The following is a 20,827-nucleotide window of genomic DNA, read 5'->3' as shown; positions in this document are numbered from 1 at the left end:
TTATAAACTAATATAAACTTAGAATGACGTTACACTTGTAGCCTACTTCACTTACCCATATGCTTTTTGTATTTGCTTCAGCAATTAATAATTTAATAAGATTGTTATTCCTTTATCCACAAATAGCATTGTCCAACTTGTCTGGTGATTCCACTAACCTCAAAGCGGATATATGCCGCCATCCTGATCACTGGGAAGAATTTGTGTTCGTCTTTTGACTCATCTGACTATTCAAAGGTCAGAATACTATCTTATCCCAAGAGTCAGGACAAAAACAGAAAGAGAAAAGAGAAAAAGTAAACTCAGAAAAGTAGATGCAACCATCAAGATTTCGCTTATGAAGTGTGTGTAATGAGAGCAACATGCATTTAGTAGCCTGTTGAATATGTGTAGTAGACAAGAGCTCCCTCTGCTGACTCTGAGTGAGATCTACAAGAATCTCAAACACTGGATTTGGCTGGTTATCATGGATTAAGGTCAAGTTAGTCTCTGCTGGTACTGTACATAACTGTAACTGCACAACCTGAGGAGCAAAAGCTTATTTCTCCATTAATGACAAGAAAATATCTTACAATGGTAATCTGAGATTATCTTTATTATCGTCATGTCAGTATTTACACATTGAACATTGTAATGTAATTACCAGGGAGAAGATTTTGCAGAGAGACATTCACTACTGAATGCTTCAATGTCATTAAGTGATGTTAAATAGTGGGCTGATTTAATGTTGTTTTTTTTTTTACAAAAGCTTCAGTGTACAGTAGGCCTACTGTACTTTATTACAGTGTTGTAATCAGTATGCTGTGTTTTGTGTATTTGCTGTGAAATAAACATTTCTAAACTTTCACTCTGTACTGATTGTGTTTGTCTCCACTAAACTTATAAGTGTGAAGTTGGACACATGCACTGGGGTGAGGTGAGATGAGATGAGATGAGATGAGATGGGTAACGCAGTGTCCTTAATATAGTGCATGCAAGACTATTCAAAGGCATTGTATTTAATTTTTTTATGAATCCCAGAATCAGACATTATTTTCGGTTGTGTGATCCTGTTGTTTCTATGTTAACTCTACAGTGGGTTAAAGATCTGTTGATTTCACAGGAAGGTTTTTTTTTGTTTTGTTTTTTTTCCTTGTATGCAAGAAAAGCAGAAACACACTGAAGATCCTGATCACTTCACTTCTGTATTAAAAAGTATCTGTTGTCTTGTCTGTTTTTTTTCACTTCAGGTTTCATGCTCTGACGCTCACAGCTGCGGTAAAACCTTTGGTCTGTTTTTTAGGTCAGTTTAACCTTTTACTCGGCAAACCTTTGTGTGTCTTATTAGACGTTTGCAGTTGTTCAGTGTGTTTTACTTTCTTCAGGATTTAGAAGGATTTTACTATTTCTTTTGAGAGTTTTAGAAAGTGTGTAGTTGGATATTTCCTGAACTTCTGTTGTTCATCACACCACAGCGCTATGAGGAGTGTGTTGCTTTCAGAGACATTTTGAATATGATGTCAAACGCTGCCGTTTTCTGTCTATGTGTGTGTGTCACAAACTGTAAGTGAATTTCATTTAACTTTATGTATTTATGGCGTTCAACTATGTTCTATGTGTTTGACTTGTTTAATTTGAGTTAAACTATTTTAATTCAAACTGCACTCTTTATATACTTTTTTCAGTTTCAGGTGTGTTTGGTGAAACTGATGAAGTGAAGTCAGTGTCAGTGACTGAGGGAGATTCTGTCACTCTAAACACTGATGTTCAAGTACAGAGAGATGATCAGATAGTGTGGACGTTTGGACCTCAAAACACTCGAATAGCTGAAATCATTAGAAGAGACCAAATGAACTATATATTTGTCAGTAATGATGGAAGATTCAGAGACAAACTCCAGATAGACAGTCAAACTGGATCTCTGACCATCAGAAACATCAGATCTGAACACACTGGACTTTATGAACTGACCGTCATCAGCAGTAGAAAAACACTGAAGAGATTCAATGTTACTGTCTATGGTGAGTAAACTGTATGAATCATATCACAAATGCTATATTTTCTGATGATAAATGATCATTCAAATGCCCAAAATTTCAGCCTTTAATTCAGATTTTTGGTTTCTTTTTTATTAGCCTTGCAAGAAAACATCTGCATCATGTTATTTTTGTTATTGATTTTTGATAATAATACTGATTTAAAGCATTCATAATGTTTTTTAAAATCTTTCAAAACTTGCACCTTGGAACCTATTTCACAGTTTGTGTTCTCGAGCCCAACACTGCTGTCGTGAAGTGAACGGCCAGAACACATTAAACGTTTTCTGTTTTCGGGAAAAACTGTGTTGTGTTAGCGGCCCTAAGTTAATATATAGCCTAATGATCTTTACAATGGAAGTGAATCCATCAAAACTAACTTTAGCTGGACTATAACTTTATTCTAGAGCTGCTGTAAAGCCAAAACAATCTCTGTTACTTTAATTTCCTATTATCACTGTAAAGCTGCTTTGAACAATATTGTTAAAAACACTAAATGAAGGTGACTTGACTTGACTTCATGTTTTCCAGCTCCTCTACCCATTCTTGTTATTTCCAGTAACTCTTCAAACTGTTCATCATCATCATCATCAAGATCATCAGTGTCCAGATGTTCACTGGTGTGTTCAGTGTTGAATGTGAGTGATGTGACTCTCTCCTGGTACAAAGGAATCAGTGTATTGTCCAGCATCAGTGTGTCTGATCTCAGCATCAGTCTCTCTCTACCTCTGGAGGTGGAATATCAGGATAAAAACACTTACAGCTGTGTGATCAACAATCCCATCAGCAACCAGACCACACATCTGGACATCAGTCGACTCTGTCACACATGTGAAGGTACGTCAGCGCTCATATTACTGATCTGTTTGTTGGACTGATATTTTCTATTTACAGAATTGTTGTGTCTGAATTCACAATGGAAAGACTGAAAGTTTTTCTCTCTATGTTCATTACAGCACAGAGCAGGCATTCATATTTAAGTCTGATAATAATCAGTGTGTGTCTGTTGGTGTTCACGTCTGCTGTTATACTCATATGTTGCTCCAGGAAATTCAGTCGAGTGCAAAAAAAAGGTTAGTATTACCAACAACTGACAAAGTTCGCCATATGGCATATAATATTATATCATATATATAATATCATATTTATACACGTTTTGTTTATATATTAAAATGTTTAAATAAATAACATTAAATAATATAAAACATTTCATTCAGTTCATAAAATGGTTTGTTTATATAAATGCATATTCTTGTATTTTTGGTGGGAAAACAGAAAAACTATTACAAGTTCTCAATATCTCGACAGTTCATCACTGTCAGGTGAACTCTATTGTCTATTGTCATGTCGTCATGTTCCACTAGATGGCAGGAAACCACAGAACATACCGATGTTAAAGCTGCACTATTTAACTTTTCATTTTCCTTAACGTGTTTTGTATTACTCTGGAAGGTGAAGTGTTTATATTATAGACCTGTCAGGATGGTTTTCACAGGAAATTGCATACATGCGTCACTCGTCTCATCAAATCTGTAAATCGAGAAAAGCTTCTCTGGACACTTTGACGTGTGTATGGTGTGTGAGTGGAAGAGGTTAGTTGTCACAATGAGCGAGAAAGGTTGACATTGAGCCGCTAAATCTCAAACCTCTGGGGAATCACCCGTTTTAAACGAACACAAACATGAGAGTCTGCTGGCAAAAAGAGAAGCTGACAGAGCTCGTAATAAACCCAGGATCAATGCTTGGCTTTTTGGAGAACTGAGGGATTTGAAATGTTGTAAAAGCGACTCAGAGATAATGGCGTTTTTATTACTCAACGGTAATGTGTTTGATGGCGTTTTTATTACTCAACGGTAATTTCCGCTCATGTGTTTGTGTTTGCAGACGGTGACCTGACAATCACAGAACAGCAAAGCATGTCAGAATACACACAGATCATCTACTGTCTTCAGATGAGAGATCTCCCACAGGTCAGCAAACACTTTTACTGATTTTACTTAAAATATTTCATATTCATGAATAGATGAAGGTCTGAAGGCCTACTTTCTTCAGCACAGAAGGTTATCTGTTTGTAATGGTGAATGTTTCTTCTTTATAGATATCCTTATTGAGCGTGGACAGAACAGTGACAGCTGTGAACTATCAATAGAGAAGATCATCAAGATAAACAATAATCATTGTAAGATGACCTGAGTATTGGTGATCATTTTGCACCTGTAGAGGTTTAGAGTTTAATGAAATAATGCCGAATAGAGTTAGGTGCTTTCCACCATTCACACCTGTTTTTTTTTCAGAGCTAAAACCTCCAATCAAAAGCTCCAGTTGTGTGACAGCTGCTCTGCCCTTGGACTTTGTTCTTTATTATAGATTCAGTTTGTGCGCTGTTTTGGAAATAAAGCCCTCCCCCTCCTCATTCTCGTTCTGTTGATTATATATCATCATGAGTGCAGACCAGATGGTGATGTTTGATGTGTGTGTGGATGGATGGATTCCAGCTAGTTTATAAACTCCAGGTGTGCACATATCACTTTTCCGACCTGATGGTTTGTCCAGTGGGAAGAAACACGACAAGGGTGATTCAATGCAGGCACAATGAGATGATGTTATTTAATCTCTTATAAAATATTCATTTGATAGAAATAATACACAAGCCTCGCCCTTGTGGGAGGATAGGAAGCAGATAAATGAGACTGGATTTGTTACTTCTCACCAAACTGAATTTCTATCCACTTTTTTGCTAATGAGCCTATGGCGTAACTGTAACAATATGAAAAAAGAGTGAATATTTCATGATTGTTTACAGTTTAACGGAAGTTACACCCATAATCCGCACAAAGCATCATGGGTAGTAGGAACAAGGCTGATATATAAATATTCTGAATGTTCTGATCCAGTCTGACTTCTGAGCTGTAATGCTGCTTCATTCATAATCATACATTGTTTGTTCGTTGGCCAGAGGAGAACTGGCTCTGCGAATGGTTTCTCACAAGGATTTTTTTCTCCATTCTGTCACATGATGGAGTTTTGGTTCCTTGCCACTGTCGCCTTTGGCTGTTGGCTCGCTTAGTTGGGGACATTTAATATTCAACAATATTATTGACACCATTGTATGAGAACTGAACTGAGCTGCATGATGACATCACAATTTTCTCAAGAGCGGCTATAAATATAAATGAACAAAATTAATAACTTTTTACAACAAAAATGAACCATCACTGAACTTACTTAAGCTGAACTATGACGCTATTTTCCTATAGAAACAAACTTTGTTGCATTATTTTCCTGTTATCACTGTAAAGCTGCGTTGAAACAATCTGTATTGTAAAACAAGCTATATAAATAAAGGTGACTTGACTTGATATATACACAGATGAGCCAAAATATACGCCCACCTAATGTGCTGTTATTCCTCCATGTGTTGCCAGAACAGCGCCGACCCGCCGAGGCCTGGACTCTACAAGAGCACTGAAGGTGTCCTGTGTCCTGACGTTAGCAGCAGATCCTCAAAGTCCTGTAGGTTGCGAGGTGGAGCCACCGTGGATCAAATTTGCTAGTCCAGGACATCCCACAGATGATCAGAGGGATGGTCAAAGTTTCTCAGATCTTTATTTCTACCATTTTCTCCTGCATTCAATACGTTGATTACGAGATCTGATTGTTTGCTTACTATCTAATCTACCCAGATCTTAATATGTGGCCTTGTTAGGAGATGATGAACAATATTTGCTTCACCTGTGACTGCTCATAATGTCTTTTGTTTGTCTTCTTTTGGGTGTGTACCAATTCGGTGAACGTGATTTCACCAATGTTGCTGGATCAACATTCCAATCAATCAGTCAATCAATCAATCAATCAATCAATCAATCAATCAATCAATCAATCAATCAATCAATCAATCAGATTTGAGGGACAAGTTTACATGCAGTTTATGACAAGTTTAGGCTTGCAATCAGGGTTTGCTGCTTCTACATCGGTGTTAATCTGAGTTTTATGATTTTAGGGATAAGTTATTGGGGTAAAGGGTAAGATATTGGGATAGGGTTAGGACTTATTTTTGGACAGGAATGTTATTCCAGGATCAACAAAGTATGTTAATCCAACATTGTCTACTTACATGTCTGAGTTAAAGTATGGGTTAGGTAAATATGACAAAATATTGCATAAAATATTATTTAAAAAATTACATTAAAATATTGTATGTAACATTTAAAATGTGGGTTTTCATTTGAATTATATATCATTTTTATAGTCACGTGCTGATTCTGTGTCTCTTGACGGTGTGGTCAGGATGTGGTTCGTGAGTGGGAGATGGAGAGATGTAGAAACTGAAATAGAGGGAGGGAGTGCATGAATTTCTCAGAGCTGAAGATGCAGAGTTTGTATGTTTGACTCACTAGAATTTGATATAGGCCTAAACATGCTTTCTCATTCATTTTAACAAATGAAGCCATTTCTTTGATTTAACAACTCCTGAAGAGTACGCTGTGGTTTTTATTCAAACTGTCACAGTCAAGAAAAGATTTTAGTGAACATAGGATTTTAGAGAACTCAAATCAAAAATGGGGAACTTCAACTATCATGTTAAGAGACGAGAAGTCCAGTCAGCAGGAAGTAATGAAGCCCTGTGATCGTCTGTGAAGAGCATTAGAGAATCATCTGAGTGAAATAAGAGCTGCCATCAAGCTCATGCATTACGGGAAAGACAGAGAGCGAAAAAAGAGAACTGCTTTTTCATCATGATAAAATGGTTAATATGTCGTTTTGAAAGTTGTGGTGTACAAAGGCAGTGTAAAAAAAAAACAAACAAGATGTGTAGAGAGTTCAAATAACCATGCGTCAATGGAAAAGACACCAAAAAAAAACCTGACATCTAAGCAGTTAATGCACAAGCCCACATGGTAACCTGCTATTATCAGAAGCTGACTTAACAGTTTGGAGTTTAATTTACAGTAAATAGTCATGAATATTTACTGCAGGCCAGCCAGTAAATGATTTTAATCCATGTTTTGAATATTATTCCCACAACTTTTTAACCTGAAAATGGAGGTTTATGACAGGAGGACTTTGAAGTAATGACTAAAAACACAAACTAATTTTGCTGCTGAAAAGCAATAACTGTCCTTGAGCTTGATTCACTCGAGATTATTTCATTTTGTAATCAAATTGCTGATACTAAAAAACTGTTTTTTAACAGAAGATTGCTCAAGGGCTGAATGAAATTTGAATGTTCCTGAAGGGATTGATTTGCCTCGCCACCTTTTCTAATCATTCCCACGATATGCATTTAAAGGTCATCTACAACTGGAGAAACATGTTCTTTCACTGAGATATAGTGTCTGCAGTTGCAGTGACTCGCTCAAGGCCTCAGATGATCTATTTTAACTCTGAGTGGAATCAACATGAGGCTCTTCATGCACTGTGACACACTCAGTGTCAGAGTCAGAGCGAGATCTTCTGTGGTCTGGTTTATATAGGACAGGGGTCTTCGCATGCACTGAACCCATGTGGTTTTGTTTTGTTTTTGGTAAATGCACAGCAGTTAAATGAAGGCTTGTCTATTATAGGATGTATGTGGTTGTTGTTTCTGCATCTGGGCATTTGGCCACTTCTGTTCTCAGGCTCATGACCTACACTTAAGTATGAGTAGAACACGTTACTATATGTAATTATTTATTTTAAAGTTTTTAACCTCTTTCTCTTTTTCTGCATAATTTAAGTTTTTCAGGTCAGTTGTATCAATGTCCTCATGCTTCATACAAAATATATGAATGATGTTAAAGATTCATTACATGCTCAGCCTAGATCTCCAAAACATCAGGTGGCAGTGTTAGTAGAGATATCCTGGGTCAGAATAGCACACTTTCCTCTTATTTTGACCTTCTGTTTCCTTTTTATATCATAACTGTACATTATGATGATATGTTTGTATGGAAATATGGGCAGCAGGCAGGCCAGAAACCATTTATTTTAATGATATTCAGCATTAATCACACACCACTGTTAATTCTGAGATAACACTTTGTTTGTACATTGCTCAACAGGAAATAGTGGGCTACCAGAACCCAATGTGTCAAAAAATCTCTAGAGGTGTGAATAGTGAATAGAGGTGTCAATATTGATTATATCTTTTTATATATATTTTTATGTTTTTAAAGACTTTTTTATGTTGTTTATATGTTTATGTTGTTTTAATATGCCCATTGGAAATGTCATATGCTATTCCTCTTCTTCTTCTGAAGTTTCTGGTTCAAACATAGGCTATATGAATTAAATCAATATTTCCACTCTCCATTCGTGTTTAGTTGACCCAGTGGATCAGGTAATCTGAACTGGTGTGATTGAGTGGAGGCAGGGACTAAAATGCATATTCATGAATCCTCATTTACCTCAAAATAAGCAAGGCTGTAGAGTAATTCGAGCTATTTAAGGAATGGAGAAAATATTCTCTTCACATGAAAAAACTTTAAATATGTCATTTTAATTATCAAAGATGAGTTTTAAGATATAAAATTGACTATAGGGGGACTTTAAATAAACAAGTGCATAGCCTACTCAAAAACTTTAGATATACCATGTTGTAGCCTATTCGAGAAAGTGCAACGCGAAATATCGTGGAATAAGTCTCGCTTTCTAAACAAAAGAGCTTTTAGATTTTAGATTTTAGATACTGTATTGTTTGATAATTAAAGCTGATTTTTCAACACATGTAATTTAATGGTGAAATGAAATAGTTTTAATATAAGAAGAATTAAATCACATAATAATCTTAAAAGCGCTGTACAGCTGCAGGCAATGATAGAGTCATACGTCATCTCGTCTTCCTCTGTGAGCACGAGCAGCAGACAGAGACATTCAGAGAAACACGAAGTTTTGAACAGTAACGTTAATTTGCTTTAAAAAAAAACGTTTTCAGCAGCGCTATGAGGACTTTATTTATCAGAAATCGATCGGACATCTTTTGAGGAATATGATTTTAAACACTGATTTCATCTGTCTATGCATTCTGATCACAAATGGTAAGTCGGATTTAATCTCATGCAATGCGCGAGCGGAACCACCCAACAACAAATGTTATACACTACACATGCAAATACATTTCTACTCTCTAAATGTACTTTCTACTCTCTTTTTTTTAATTTTTTTTTATTATTATTTCAGGTAGAAACATCGAATTTAACTTTTCAACTTAATTTAATAAAATACAATACTCCTTCCTACTTTAGAAAATGAATTTGTTTTAATCTGTTTCAGGTGTGTTTGGTGATTCAGATGAAGTGAAGTCAGTGACTGAGGGAGATTCTGTCTCTCTAAACACTGATGTTCAAGTACAGAGAGAAGATACGATATCGTGGACGTTTGGACCTCAAAACACTCGAATAGCTGAAATCATTAAAAGAGACCAAATAAACTATATATTTGTCAGCAATGATGGGATATTCAGAGACAGACTCCAGATGGACAATCAAACTGGATCTCTGACCATCAGAAACATCAGATCTGAACACACTGGACTTTATAAACTGACTGTCATCATCAGTGGAATAACCTCATTGAAGAGATTCAATGTTACTGTCTATGGTGAGTAAACTGTTTGAATCATATCACAAATGCTATAATTTCTGATATGATAAATGATAATTCAAATGCCCAAAATTGCGGCCAAAATTATCTAATTGTTGAAATAATGAATAAGATATAATATGCACGCTAGCTGTCCAAATGATCAATCTGTATTTTAATTTAGATGCAGGCATTTCTCTTTTTTCAGCCTTTAATTTACATTTTTGGTTTCTTTTTGATTACCCTTGCAAGAAAACATTTGCATCATGTTATTTTTGTTATTGATTTTTGATATAAATAAAACTGATATAAAGCCTTCATAACGTTTTTTTCAAAATCTTTCAAAACTTGCACCTGGAACACATTGAAATTTTTCTGTTTTCGGGAAAAATGGTGTCGTGTGAGCGGCCCTAAATTAATAGGCTAACTAATGATCTTTACAATGGAAGTGAATCCATCAAAATTAACTTTAGCTGGACAGTAACTTTATCCTAGGGCTGCTGTAAAGCCAAAACAATCTCTGTTACTTTAATTTCATATTATCACTGTAAAGCCGCTTTGAAACAATCTAGGCTATATTGTTAAAAGCGCTATTTAAATGAAGGTGACTTGACTTGACTTCATGTTCTTTCATGTTTTCCAGCTCCTCTACCCATTCTTGTCATTTCCAGTTACTCTTTAAACTGTTCATCATCATCATCATCTTCATCATCATCAAGATCATCAGTGTCCAGATGTTCACTGGTGTGTTCAGTGTTGAATGTGAGTGATGTGACTCTCTCCTGGTACAAAGGAATCAGTGTATTGTCCAGCATCAGTGTGTCTGATCTCAGCATCAGTCTCTCTCTACCTCTGGAGGTGGAATATCAGGATAACAACACTTACAGCTGTGTGATCAACAATCCCATCAGAAACCAGACCACACATCTGGACATCAGTCGACTCTGTCACACATGTGAAGGTACGTCAACGCTGAGATTACAGTCTTCTGAACTGTATTGATTGGAATATTTTGTAGGTTCATCTTTGTGAGCTATAACCCCAACACAATTTCAGTATATTCAAGTATTTTTTTAAACTTTACCTTTTGTTTGCCTATTGGGTTTTATATTATACTTAAAACGCCTGGGGCAAGTTGCATAAACATATCATGTTAAGACAGTGTCTGGATGACCCACACTTGGAGTTAGTCAAGGGGCAGTCAATCTTACTTTTTGTCATCAATTTAGGCCAATCTACGTTTTTAACACTTAAAAAAGGTATGAACAGTCTTAAAGAAAACAATTTGATGACTAATGCCTAGTTCACACTACACAACTTTAAACGTCGGCAGATCACTGTGCTGTTTAGACAACATGCCTTGCTCTGGAGTCTTGAAGTCGTTGTGGTGTTCACGCTACGTGACACTACGTAAATGATATGCAACAGGGGGTTACACACTACGAGCTGTCACCCAATGACTCTGTCCGGTCCCCAATTACACTAGTTTAGTTTAGTTAAATTTTGTCACGAAAACACACGCGAGAAGTGGAATGGAAAATGACGCGAAATAGGAGTTGTCTATTTGAAAATAGACGGCGGGACAAAATTGCTGGTGCAAGTTGTTTGCACAATGATCTGTTTAGAACCCCGAAAAAAAAGATGGGTGAAAGAATGGATAAGCACACATGGGCAGCAGGGATTGTCTGTGCTACAGAGAGAGTTGTAGGTAAACATAAGTAAACAAAGTAAAACATGTTTATAATGAAAATTGTGGTTTGGCAATGATGGTTACAAATACAAAAGGCTTGTGTAATGTGATAACAAGCTGATCATTGGCTGTTGCTCGTCGCGACACTTGACACTAAAGGCCAGCGAGCGTTTTTGATGCGTCGTTTAGTATTTCACACATAAAGATTGGCGAGCGTGGATCACCCGCAGATTGGACTTAAATTGGGCTTACTTGTAAAACTAGTCTTAACAATTTATGCAACCGGCCCTGGTGTTAAAACTCTCTGAGCAAAGGCTGGTCACCATCATGTCAAGCTAAATAGTTAAACTATTTTTAAGAGATTTTCTCCAGTTGTGTTATATATTAAATTATCTCCCTGATCTGCTGTTTTGTGTCTCAGTTTTAAGTAAGACTTGCAGGACTAATGTAAACTACATGCTGCTTTCTGTTTGTTCATTACAGAACAGAATCACCTTTCAAATGTTACACTAGTGGTAGTTTTATCGTTATTGCTGGCCATAATTGCAGTTCCTGTAGGGATTTTGATCTGGCACATCAAGAACCGTAAACAAGAAACACCAAGTGGTAAGTATTACTGAAGTTGAAATGAGTCTTTTGTGTATCAGAATTTCAGTTTCATGTACAATTTTTTATAGTTAAAATGTGATTATCATCAAAACAGTTGAAACTGAAGAAATACATTATGCTACAACAACATTCTGTGCACGTCATGTACAGAATACGGTAAGATACAGTGTTGCTGTGTGCGTTGTGTCTCGCTGCCTGTAAAGCTCTGCACCAGTGCATTGATGGATCATTCATGATCATTCACACATGAAATCTCAATGCCTGTCTGTGCTTGCTCTCTTATCATAGCCTAAGCAAAGATTCTGCTCTATGTTAAGATGAATTATAGATGATTTTAGATTTAATGCTAGTGATTCATTCAAAGACTTCATCTGAATCAGGACACCGCTTTCTGCTTAACAGGGTTTGGCTATTTCAGTTACACCTATTGTATTACAGTTCCGCAAATCTTCACATCATCTGACTGGAAAGAAATAGATTAGAATGACAAATTGTTCAAAAGCAACAGACTGAAAAGACGGCAGTTATTCAGTTAACAGTTAAGAAACCTGTTCTACCTGTAATTAAAGGATAATTCCAGTATTTAGCACGTCGAGTCTCTTTTCTGGTTTGTTTTGGATGAACTAGAGTGGTGGAAACAGAAAATTTTGACGATGGGTCCTGTCTCGACTTTTTGACTCGTTTAGAATCGCCTTTGACCGCTTCAGAGTGGCTGTCTATGGACATGCACGAATATGTCCTTAAAACAACCCTTAACGTTCGTTTTCAAAACTGTGCAACTCACCGAGTGGTTAGTGGTGTTCGTTGATGATTAAAAACAAATATATTGGCGCAATGTATGATTTCAGTCTGTGTTATTTGCTATAGTGGAACTATTTTTTCAGATACCTCACAACCGCGTATAAACCTCCGCTCGATATATGAGTCTGAAGCGCAGTAATATCAACGAGCAATGAGTCCTCCCAACAGAAATCAATGGGATTTTGCAAAATGCCAAATAAAACACGACAGAAACTGCATTTCGCTACTCTACTTGTTTTGGAACATCAACGAACATCTCTAACCACTCGGTGAGTTGCACAGTTTTGAAAACGAACGTTAAGGGTTGTTTTAAGGACATGTGCATGCCCATAGGCAGCCACTCTGAAGCGGTCAAAGGCGATTCTAAACGAGTCAAAAAGTCGAGACAGGACCCATCATCAAAACTTCTGTGTCCACCACTCTTGTTCATCCAAAACAAACCAGAAAAGAGACTCAAAGTGCTAAATACCGGAATAATCCTTTAACAAATCAGCCCAAAAAAGAAAGAAAAAACTGTTTTGAAAAATCATGCAATTTGTCAATAGGTTTTTGCATTGTTGTAAATGTCCCTGTAAGTTAGTATGAAGTGATGTTAAATCAAACACCTGCTGTTCGCACTTGCCAAACAAAGACACAGAATGGAGACAATTTTTTGTTTCCTTTGCTGTTTATATTTACTTGCAAATAGATGTTTAGTGAAGATCTGGAATAACAAAAATATAATATTATCAAGCTTAATTGATATTGATATCATATCATACGTACCTTATAATGATGTTGTTTTACGCCCTTTGATTGAACATCAAAAGGAAGACTTTATTGCTGTTGTCTTTTGCTGCTTTACTGTATCATATCTAAAATCTTGTGATTTGTGAGTTTCTTTGAATGTTCATAGAGTGCATATACTTGCGTGATCACATATCTGTGTGTGCAGATCATGTCATGTATGTTCCAGATTGACTAGATGCATGAAAACTTGGTTTTCATAGACATCTCAATTGTAAGATGTTCTGCTACCATTTTTTCTTTTGTCATTTGTCAGTTTTGATGGATGCATGAACCATCTCATTCAGGGATTTGGATTCTGATTTGATAGGAAACACAATTGTTCGGCACAATGTCTCTTTCAGAACTTCCTCTCCAGTATAAAACGAGTATTCATTCACACTGAGCCACAAAAACAGTCATGTTCTGAACTTCTGCATTTCACACAAAAGAATGCATTAAAGTAGATTTACAGACTGTAATCAAAAGTTGCACTGGGTAAGATCATTTTTAAGGCTTTTTTCAGAGAAATTTCAGGCAAAATTACAGTTTGGGTGCAGAGCATCTTACTTTCAACTTTATTAATCATGATAGACCTCTGTTTTTGATGGATTTCTTGTAATTTGTTATTCTCTGAATGATTAACCTCTTTCTCCAGTTTTGCATCTGTTCATCAACACTGTTCCTGATTTTACTTTTGTGTTTTCTTACAGAAACGCAATGAAGATGAAGTAGTGTACTCAAGTGTTATGAGCTAAGGATCAAAATGACTTTTTTTTTACTAAAATTACTAGAGCAGTGTTTCTCAACTAGTAGCTCATGACCCAAATATTGTTCAGAGGGAAGCAATGCTGCATGCAAGTGTAAAAATACTTCTAACCTTACTGTAATCATAGATACTGTAAGGGAAACAGTTTGGAAGAAAACCCTGTCATATTCAGCCAATTTAATTAAAACAGTCTGGAAATTAAAACAGTTGAGAATTACTGAAGCAGAATCTAAAAATTTATTATTTTTTTAGTTATTTATTTGCACACTGCCATCTTATTGTATTATTCTCAGGTATGACCTGTAAAAAAGTGGATAACAGCTTCATAATCCCACAAGAACTGCCTATGAAGCGTGAAAACGTGTCTAGACCTGATATGATTCTTGAGCTTGTGCTTCAGCTGCCTTAAAACAACTGTCAGCATTTGTGTATTTTCCCATATTTCAGCATTATTTCATGAACGTTGTATTGAATGAAATGCAACAGAATAAACAATTTAATTTCACTTTAAGAAGCGTTTATTATTAAATCACTTTTCTTGTACTATTTTCTCAAACCTAAAACAATCTAGTCCCTGATAGCTTTTATAAACCCTACATAACAAACCCTAAATTACACACACAAAAAATTTAGTTATTTCATCCAGTTAACATATTAAAACCAGCTTGCTTTAGTCTAACTATCATTTCAGCAGTTAAAGCAGTTTTTCTGCGTGATAGGACATGTTTCCACAGGTTTGGCTCTTCTCCAAGGCGGGAACACTGGAATGTTTTCCGCCCTCATTATACAGGTATCACTGCACCACATAGCCATGAGTGGAGCGTAAAGTCCCCCTCTCTGGATATACTGGTAAAATGGGAATAAAGTCACTATCTTGAAATCACTATTTCACAGAGATGCATTGTTGTAGTCACAGAACAAATGAGTTACACACCAGTAAATGTCATAGCAAAACCAATCCATCATACAGAACAGTAAAAACAACCTGCATAATAGTGATGGCAGAAAAGGAGATGACTGAAAGAGCCCGAAACACTGTACAGTAGCGACACCTGCTGTAAATGCAATGGTAACACAGCCATACCAGAGTCATTGGAAGGCAAGCCAGCAACCTTTAGCCAAAAAAAAGCATTTTTTTCCCATGGATATCAATGAAGGAGAGGCAATACTTTTGTTGGGAACTATATGTAGATTTTTACCTTGATAAAATGCTATTTTTAAGAGAAGGTGCTCTACTGCATTACCACCAGCAAATGTGTAATAGTATTTAAAGGGTTAGTTCACCCAAAAATGACAATTCTGTCAGTAATTACTCACCCTCATGTTGTTCCAACCCCGTAAGACCTTTGTTCATCTTCGGAACACAAATAAAGATATTTTTTATTAAATCTGAGCCTTGTCTCACTCTTCCATAGGCTTCTATAGACATTATAACTTGCTGGCCCAGAAAATGTATTAAAGACATCGTTAATATAGTCCAAGTGACTACAGTGGCTCAATCTTAAGTTTATAAAGCGACAAGAATACTTTTTGTGCGCAAAATAACGACTTTATTCCACTATTCATTTCCTTCTCTCTTAGTCCAGGCGTTTTAAGCCAAAATGGGGGTCAACCGTGAACAAATTGCAACAGAATCAAACTCAACTGATTTTGTATCCTCAATATGTCCCGATTAAGGAAAAAAAAAGCCCTGAAGAATCCCATTAGGGGAAAGTTCCGAAAAAGACCCAAATATATCCTATTCATACGCCTATTCATTCTTTTTCTCACATGAATAGGGTAAAAAATTTAACCTTTAGATATCACCATGAAAATTACTGAGTTGATTACTTATATCAAGACAAACAAAAAATGTATTACAAGTTTTTTTGAAATTATTTGTTAACATGGACAAATGGTGCATAAACTAATTACGTATGTGCTAATTTGCATAAATACCACAACAGATCTAAACATTGGGTACAGCCAGGTGAAAATGTCTTGTTGAATCTTGTTGACACAGAACAGTAAAATACTTAATGTTAAGGTCTGATTGGAACCCATTTAGGCTACCCATGAGTATTAATACATAGAGGCAGGAAGAAGGACTTTAGAAACCAGCCTTTATTAATTTTTAAGAGACTGGGTTTGGGGCTGGGTCCTTGGGACTGTTTCTGGGGGACGAGTCTGAGGGAAGAACAGGAGACAATGGTAAGGAGAATGCATAAGACCAAAGGTAGGCAAAAAAAAAAGTGAATCCCCAGAAACAGTCCCACGGACCCAGCCCCAAACCCAATCTCTGTAATATAATTAATAAAGACTGATTTAAAGTACTTCTTCCTGCCTCTATGTATTAATACTTATGGGTAGCCTAAATGGGTTCCATTCAGACCTTAATATTAAGTATTTTACTGTTCTGTGTCAACAAGATTCAACAAGACATTTTCACCTGGCTGTACCCAATGTTTAGATCTGTTGTGGTATTTATGCAAATTAGCACATACGTAATTAGTTTATGCACCATTTGTCCATGTTAACAAATAATTTCAAAAAAACTTGTAATACATTTTTTGTTTGTCTTGATATAAGTAATCAACTCAGTAATTTTCATGGTGATATCTAAAGGTTAAATTTTTTACCCTATTCATGTGAAAAAAATAATGAATAGGCGTATGAATAGGATATATTTGGGTCTTTTTCGGAACTTTCCCCTAATGGGATTCTTCTGGGCTTTTTTTTCCTTAATCGGGACATATTGAGGATACAAAATCAGTTGAGTTTGATTCTGTTGCAATTTGTTAACCCTTTTTTCCTAAAACGCCTGGACTATCTGGGCCTCGAGTCTTTTCACGTAGTATAACTGCGCAGCGCTTCTGTGTTGTACGTCACACGTAGGCTCACTATTGGCCGACGCTGGTCATGTGTGTGATGCGTGTGACGTACAACACAGAAGCGCTGTGCAGTTATACTACGTGAAAAGACTATAAAGACAATAAAGCTGTCTTAAATGAAGATCCAAATCTAATCTCAAATGTGGTTGTAACAAGGTTAGATGTTATGGCAAGAAGGAGGCGGGAACCGGCGAACAATCAACAATTTTAATAAAAAATAAACAAATACAAAAATGAAAGTAACGACAAAAACAAAACATCAAATAAAATCCAGGCCTGGCCTCTCTCATCCTTCACTGTCGTCACTCCTCCTTTTAAGCGTCCGCTCCTCCGTGAGAGATTCGAGACCGGTGCGCCTCACAGGTGTCACTCATCAGTGATCCTGCCACCGGCCTCGCGCTGCTCTATCACGGCCCTCAGCCTCGTCCTGCTCGCCACCGTGGTTTTATGCGCACTGTAGTAACCAATAATCTACTGTTAACAAGCATTTCGCGTAACAATTTTACAGCTCGGCGAAGCACATTCTACAAACATTGTAGTCTTAAATCACTGCATAAAGATGATACTGATTAATAAATGCTGATTAAACATGGAGTAAAAGGATATAATAAGAAGGCAAAGGAAAGCCGATGGAGCTTAAGAATCCACTCCCGTTCACTATTATAAAATGTTTAAATATAAATTTAACAAAATACAAAAATCATAATAAAGCATGATTTGGTATTATATCATGAAGTAAACATTTATACAAGAACTTCTTAGATATTGCTGATTTGGGAGAAACTCAAGTTGATCTCGGTCTTGAAGAGGAACTCTGTTCACTGTAATAACTTTGAATGTTTCATTGTCCTGTCGTCACTTTTTGTGTCTGGTTTGGGCAGATTTATATAGAAGAGATAGATTTGATTGCTTAGTTTTATTGTTTGGTGAGGACACAGTGTCGGATTTGAATGTGATGGATCTGAAGATGAATTCAGACATGATTTCATGATTTCAAACATTTGTTTTTTGTATGATTGAGTAGAGAAGATGAATAAGTGAAACTCTTCCCACACGGAGGGCAGTGATACGGTTTCTCTCCAGTGTGGATCCTCTCGTGTGATTTCAGAGATCCTGACTGACTGAAACTCTTGTCACAGTGTGAACACTTGTAAGGTTTCACTCCGGTGTGGATCCTCTCATGTTTTTTCAGATATTGTGAAGTTGTGAATCTCTTGTCACAGTGTGAACACTTGTAAGGTTTTTCTCTAGTGTGAGTTCTTTGGTGTAGTTTCAGTTCAGCATCTCTAACAAAAGTCTTCCCACAATCAAAGCACATGTGATTCTTCACACCATTGTGTCTTTTCTGGTGTACATTTAAAGAACCCATCTGACTTAAACTATTTCCACACAACGAGCATGTGTAAGGCTTCTCCTGTGTGTGAATTTTCATGTGGTCCATCAGCGCATCTGCCCTAAAAAATGTTTTACTGCATTGATCACAGCTAAACGGTCTTTCTCTGGAGTGACAACGCATGTGTATTTTAAAAGTGTATGCTTTTCTGAACCTCTTCCCACACTGATCACATGTGTGCGGCTTCTCTCCAGTGTGGATTGTCATGTGTTCATTAAGGCTTCCTTTTAATGTGAAACTCTTCCCACACTGATCACATTTGTGCAGATTCTCTCCAGTGTGGATTTTCATGTGATTATTAAGGCTTCCTTTAAATGTGTAACTCTTTCCACACTGATCACATGTGTTTGGCTTCTCTCCAGAGTGGATTTTCATGTGTACATTAAGGTTTCCTTTTCGTGTGAAACTCTTTCCACACTGAGGGCAGGTGAAAGATTTTTTGGCTCTTCTTTTCAATAAATTACTTTCAGTCTGTGAGCGACTCAAAGACTTTTCACCAGTTTTGACATGATGATGTTTCTCCTCCGCTTCACTCAGTTCTTCACTCTCTTCATTGTCTTCCATCAGGTCTAAAATGAAAGTAAGGAAAGGTTCATTTTCAGTAAAACAAAATAGAGAAATGTAAAGGGAAAGACACAAAGGTGAACCATGATGTACTATCAGAATGAATATAACTGCTATACAATTATTATTTTGATGCATTTATGTAAGAGATCGGCCAAAAAATGCCATAATATATATATATATATATATATATATATATATATATATATATGTATGTATGTATGTATATGTATGTATGTATGTATGCATGCATGTATGTATGTATGTATGCATGTATATGTATATATATATATATATATATATTTATTTATTTTTTTTATTTTTTTTCAGATATTTAAGGTTTTTTCTTAATCTGATATCCATCTCGAAATCGCTTGTAGGGACACAGTGATCCTGGAGACTATCAGCATCTCACGCCATAGGCTGGAAAACACACTGGATTGATTAACACTAGGGATGTAATGTTTCTGTAAAGAAAATTTCATATCACGATTATTCATACTTTGCAGTCACGTGACTACTATGCATACCTGGCGGGCAACAAACGGGTATTTTCAACGTGGAGTCCTATAGTTCCAGGTCTTTCTAGTAGCTATCAAGTCTATTAGCGAGCTAGCTGCATAACTATGGACTAGGATTAACTCCAAGGTAGCTAAATTGTGTAAAGCAGACAAGGTTTTTTAAGATAATCGAGCAGTAATAATTCCTCCGTAAATAATCTAGCTCTACTGTTGGGTCATCTCTGGTTCTCATTGAAAACCATAGATATCACAAACCTCAAAACAACATATCACACACTTTTGTTGTTGTTAGCAAAAGACGACAGCTGTTACTGTGCATTCACACCGCCACCGGCGAGAGCGTCAAAGTGCCCGGAAGTCATTCATTTTCAATGAATTCTTGCCCGTCAGCTAGTACTTGTGACGTCACGTGCAAAGTGAATAGTGATCAAAATTATCATGACGATTATCAATATTATCACGGTTTTGTTAAAATGAGATGAAAATGTTCTAAAAGAACAGATGCGCACACAGAAAACATTTTAAGTTTTATATTTGGAAATCAACAAACAACAAATATAATTAGCAGCTCTATGCACTTTTTTTAAAGTATACACATTAAATTATATGACGTTGTTATTAGCAGCGCATTATAACACAGTGCACATCTCTTCTATCACTCTCTCGTTTCATTAAAATGCTATTATAAATGAGGTTTGTGGATAATTCAGCAGCAAATGTTGTTATAGTGGGAAAAAAAGATAGGACAGCACAAGCAAGACCATTAATAATGTTAATTTTCATTGCGCAAAAGTATTAAGGCTTGAATACAGAGCGGCAAAGCACCAATGCGAATCCTGTGCGCAGCCGCAGAATGATGCGCTCGAAGCAACATGCTGCGTCATATCATTACGCCAGCTGGACTCATGGTACAGCAGCAAAGTTTCTTGATTATTACGCAGGAATGTTCCTAGTCATATCAGCCTAGAAAATCGCAACTTTTCATTTTCCGTCGGTCTTCGTACACGATGTAACTACAGAAGAGTCAAATTTTAAATAGGAAAAAGCCTATTTCCAAAAAAACTGGAGTATCCCTTGCTGTGCCAAAAATTCTCATTAAACAATCATCACTGCGCAAGAGACACTCTGAAATTCAAATAATCATTAAAAGTATTTTATTCTTGCAAGAAGGCCCAGCTGCCACACAGAAGTCAAGAGTACAGTCTGTGGAACAAGTGCGACAATGAGGGAGGAAGAAACAGAGCCTTTATATCTTTTCCAAGGTCTCTTA

The 20,827-nt window shown here is 36.5% G+C and overlaps 2 protein-coding genes across 2 annotated transcripts; both read left to right on the top strand.

Moving 5' to 3' along the window:
* Window positions 1–1,366: 1,366 nt before the first annotated feature.
* LOC311085883 (uncharacterized protein) lies at window positions 1,367–5,569 on the top strand (the record flags this gene model as incomplete). Its single annotated transcript, XM_084118503.1, has 6 exons — window positions 1,367–1,542; window positions 1,665–2,000; window positions 2,547–2,852; window positions 2,972–3,088; window positions 3,900–3,985; window positions 5,441–5,569. The coding sequence occupies exons 1-6, from the start codon at window positions 1,494–1,496 to the stop codon at window positions 5,567–5,569; spliced, it is 1,023 nt and encodes a 340-aa protein (XP_083974629.1). The 5' UTR covers window positions 1,367–1,493.
* A 2,718-nt stretch (window positions 5,570–8,287) lies between these two features.
* Window positions 8,288–17,288, top strand: LOC311085662 (uncharacterized protein). Its single transcript, XM_084118232.1, has 8 exons — window positions 8,288–8,745; window positions 8,855–9,031; window positions 9,267–9,593; window positions 10,219–10,536; window positions 11,749–11,871; window positions 11,969–12,030; window positions 14,154–15,741; window positions 17,139–17,288. Exons 2-7 carry the CDS (start codon window positions 8,983–8,985, stop codon window positions 14,196–14,198), a joined length of 924 nt encoding a protein of 307 aa, XP_083974358.1. The 5' UTR covers window positions 8,288–8,745; window positions 8,855–8,982; the 3' UTR covers window positions 14,199–15,741; window positions 17,139–17,288.
* The last annotated feature ends 3,539 nt before the right edge of the window (window positions 17,289–20,827 follow it).

This window comes from Abramis brama, assembly GCF_963993115.1.
Source record: "Abramis brama genome assembly, chromosome: 6".
Lineage (NCBI taxonomy): Eukaryota > Metazoa > Chordata > Actinopteri > Cypriniformes > Leuciscidae > Abramis > Abramis brama.
Note: the sequence above shows the minus strand (reverse complement) of the source record. Positions and strands in the feature narration are given on the sequence as shown.

Excerpts from the sequence above, each read along its gene's own strand:
- LOC311085662 (XM_084118232.1), top strand. The coding sequence starts at position 8,983 with ATGATTTTAAACACTGATTTCATCTGTCTATGCATTCTGATCACAAAT. Across the intron at positions 9,594-10,218 it reads ATTCAATGTTACTGTCTATG|CTCCTCTACCCATTCTTGTC; the intron begins GTGAGTAAACTG and ends CATGTTTTCCAG. Across the intron at positions 10,537-11,748 it reads ACTCTGTCACACATGTGAAG|AACAGAATCACCTTTCAAAT; the intron begins GTACGTCAACGC and ends TGTTCATTACAG.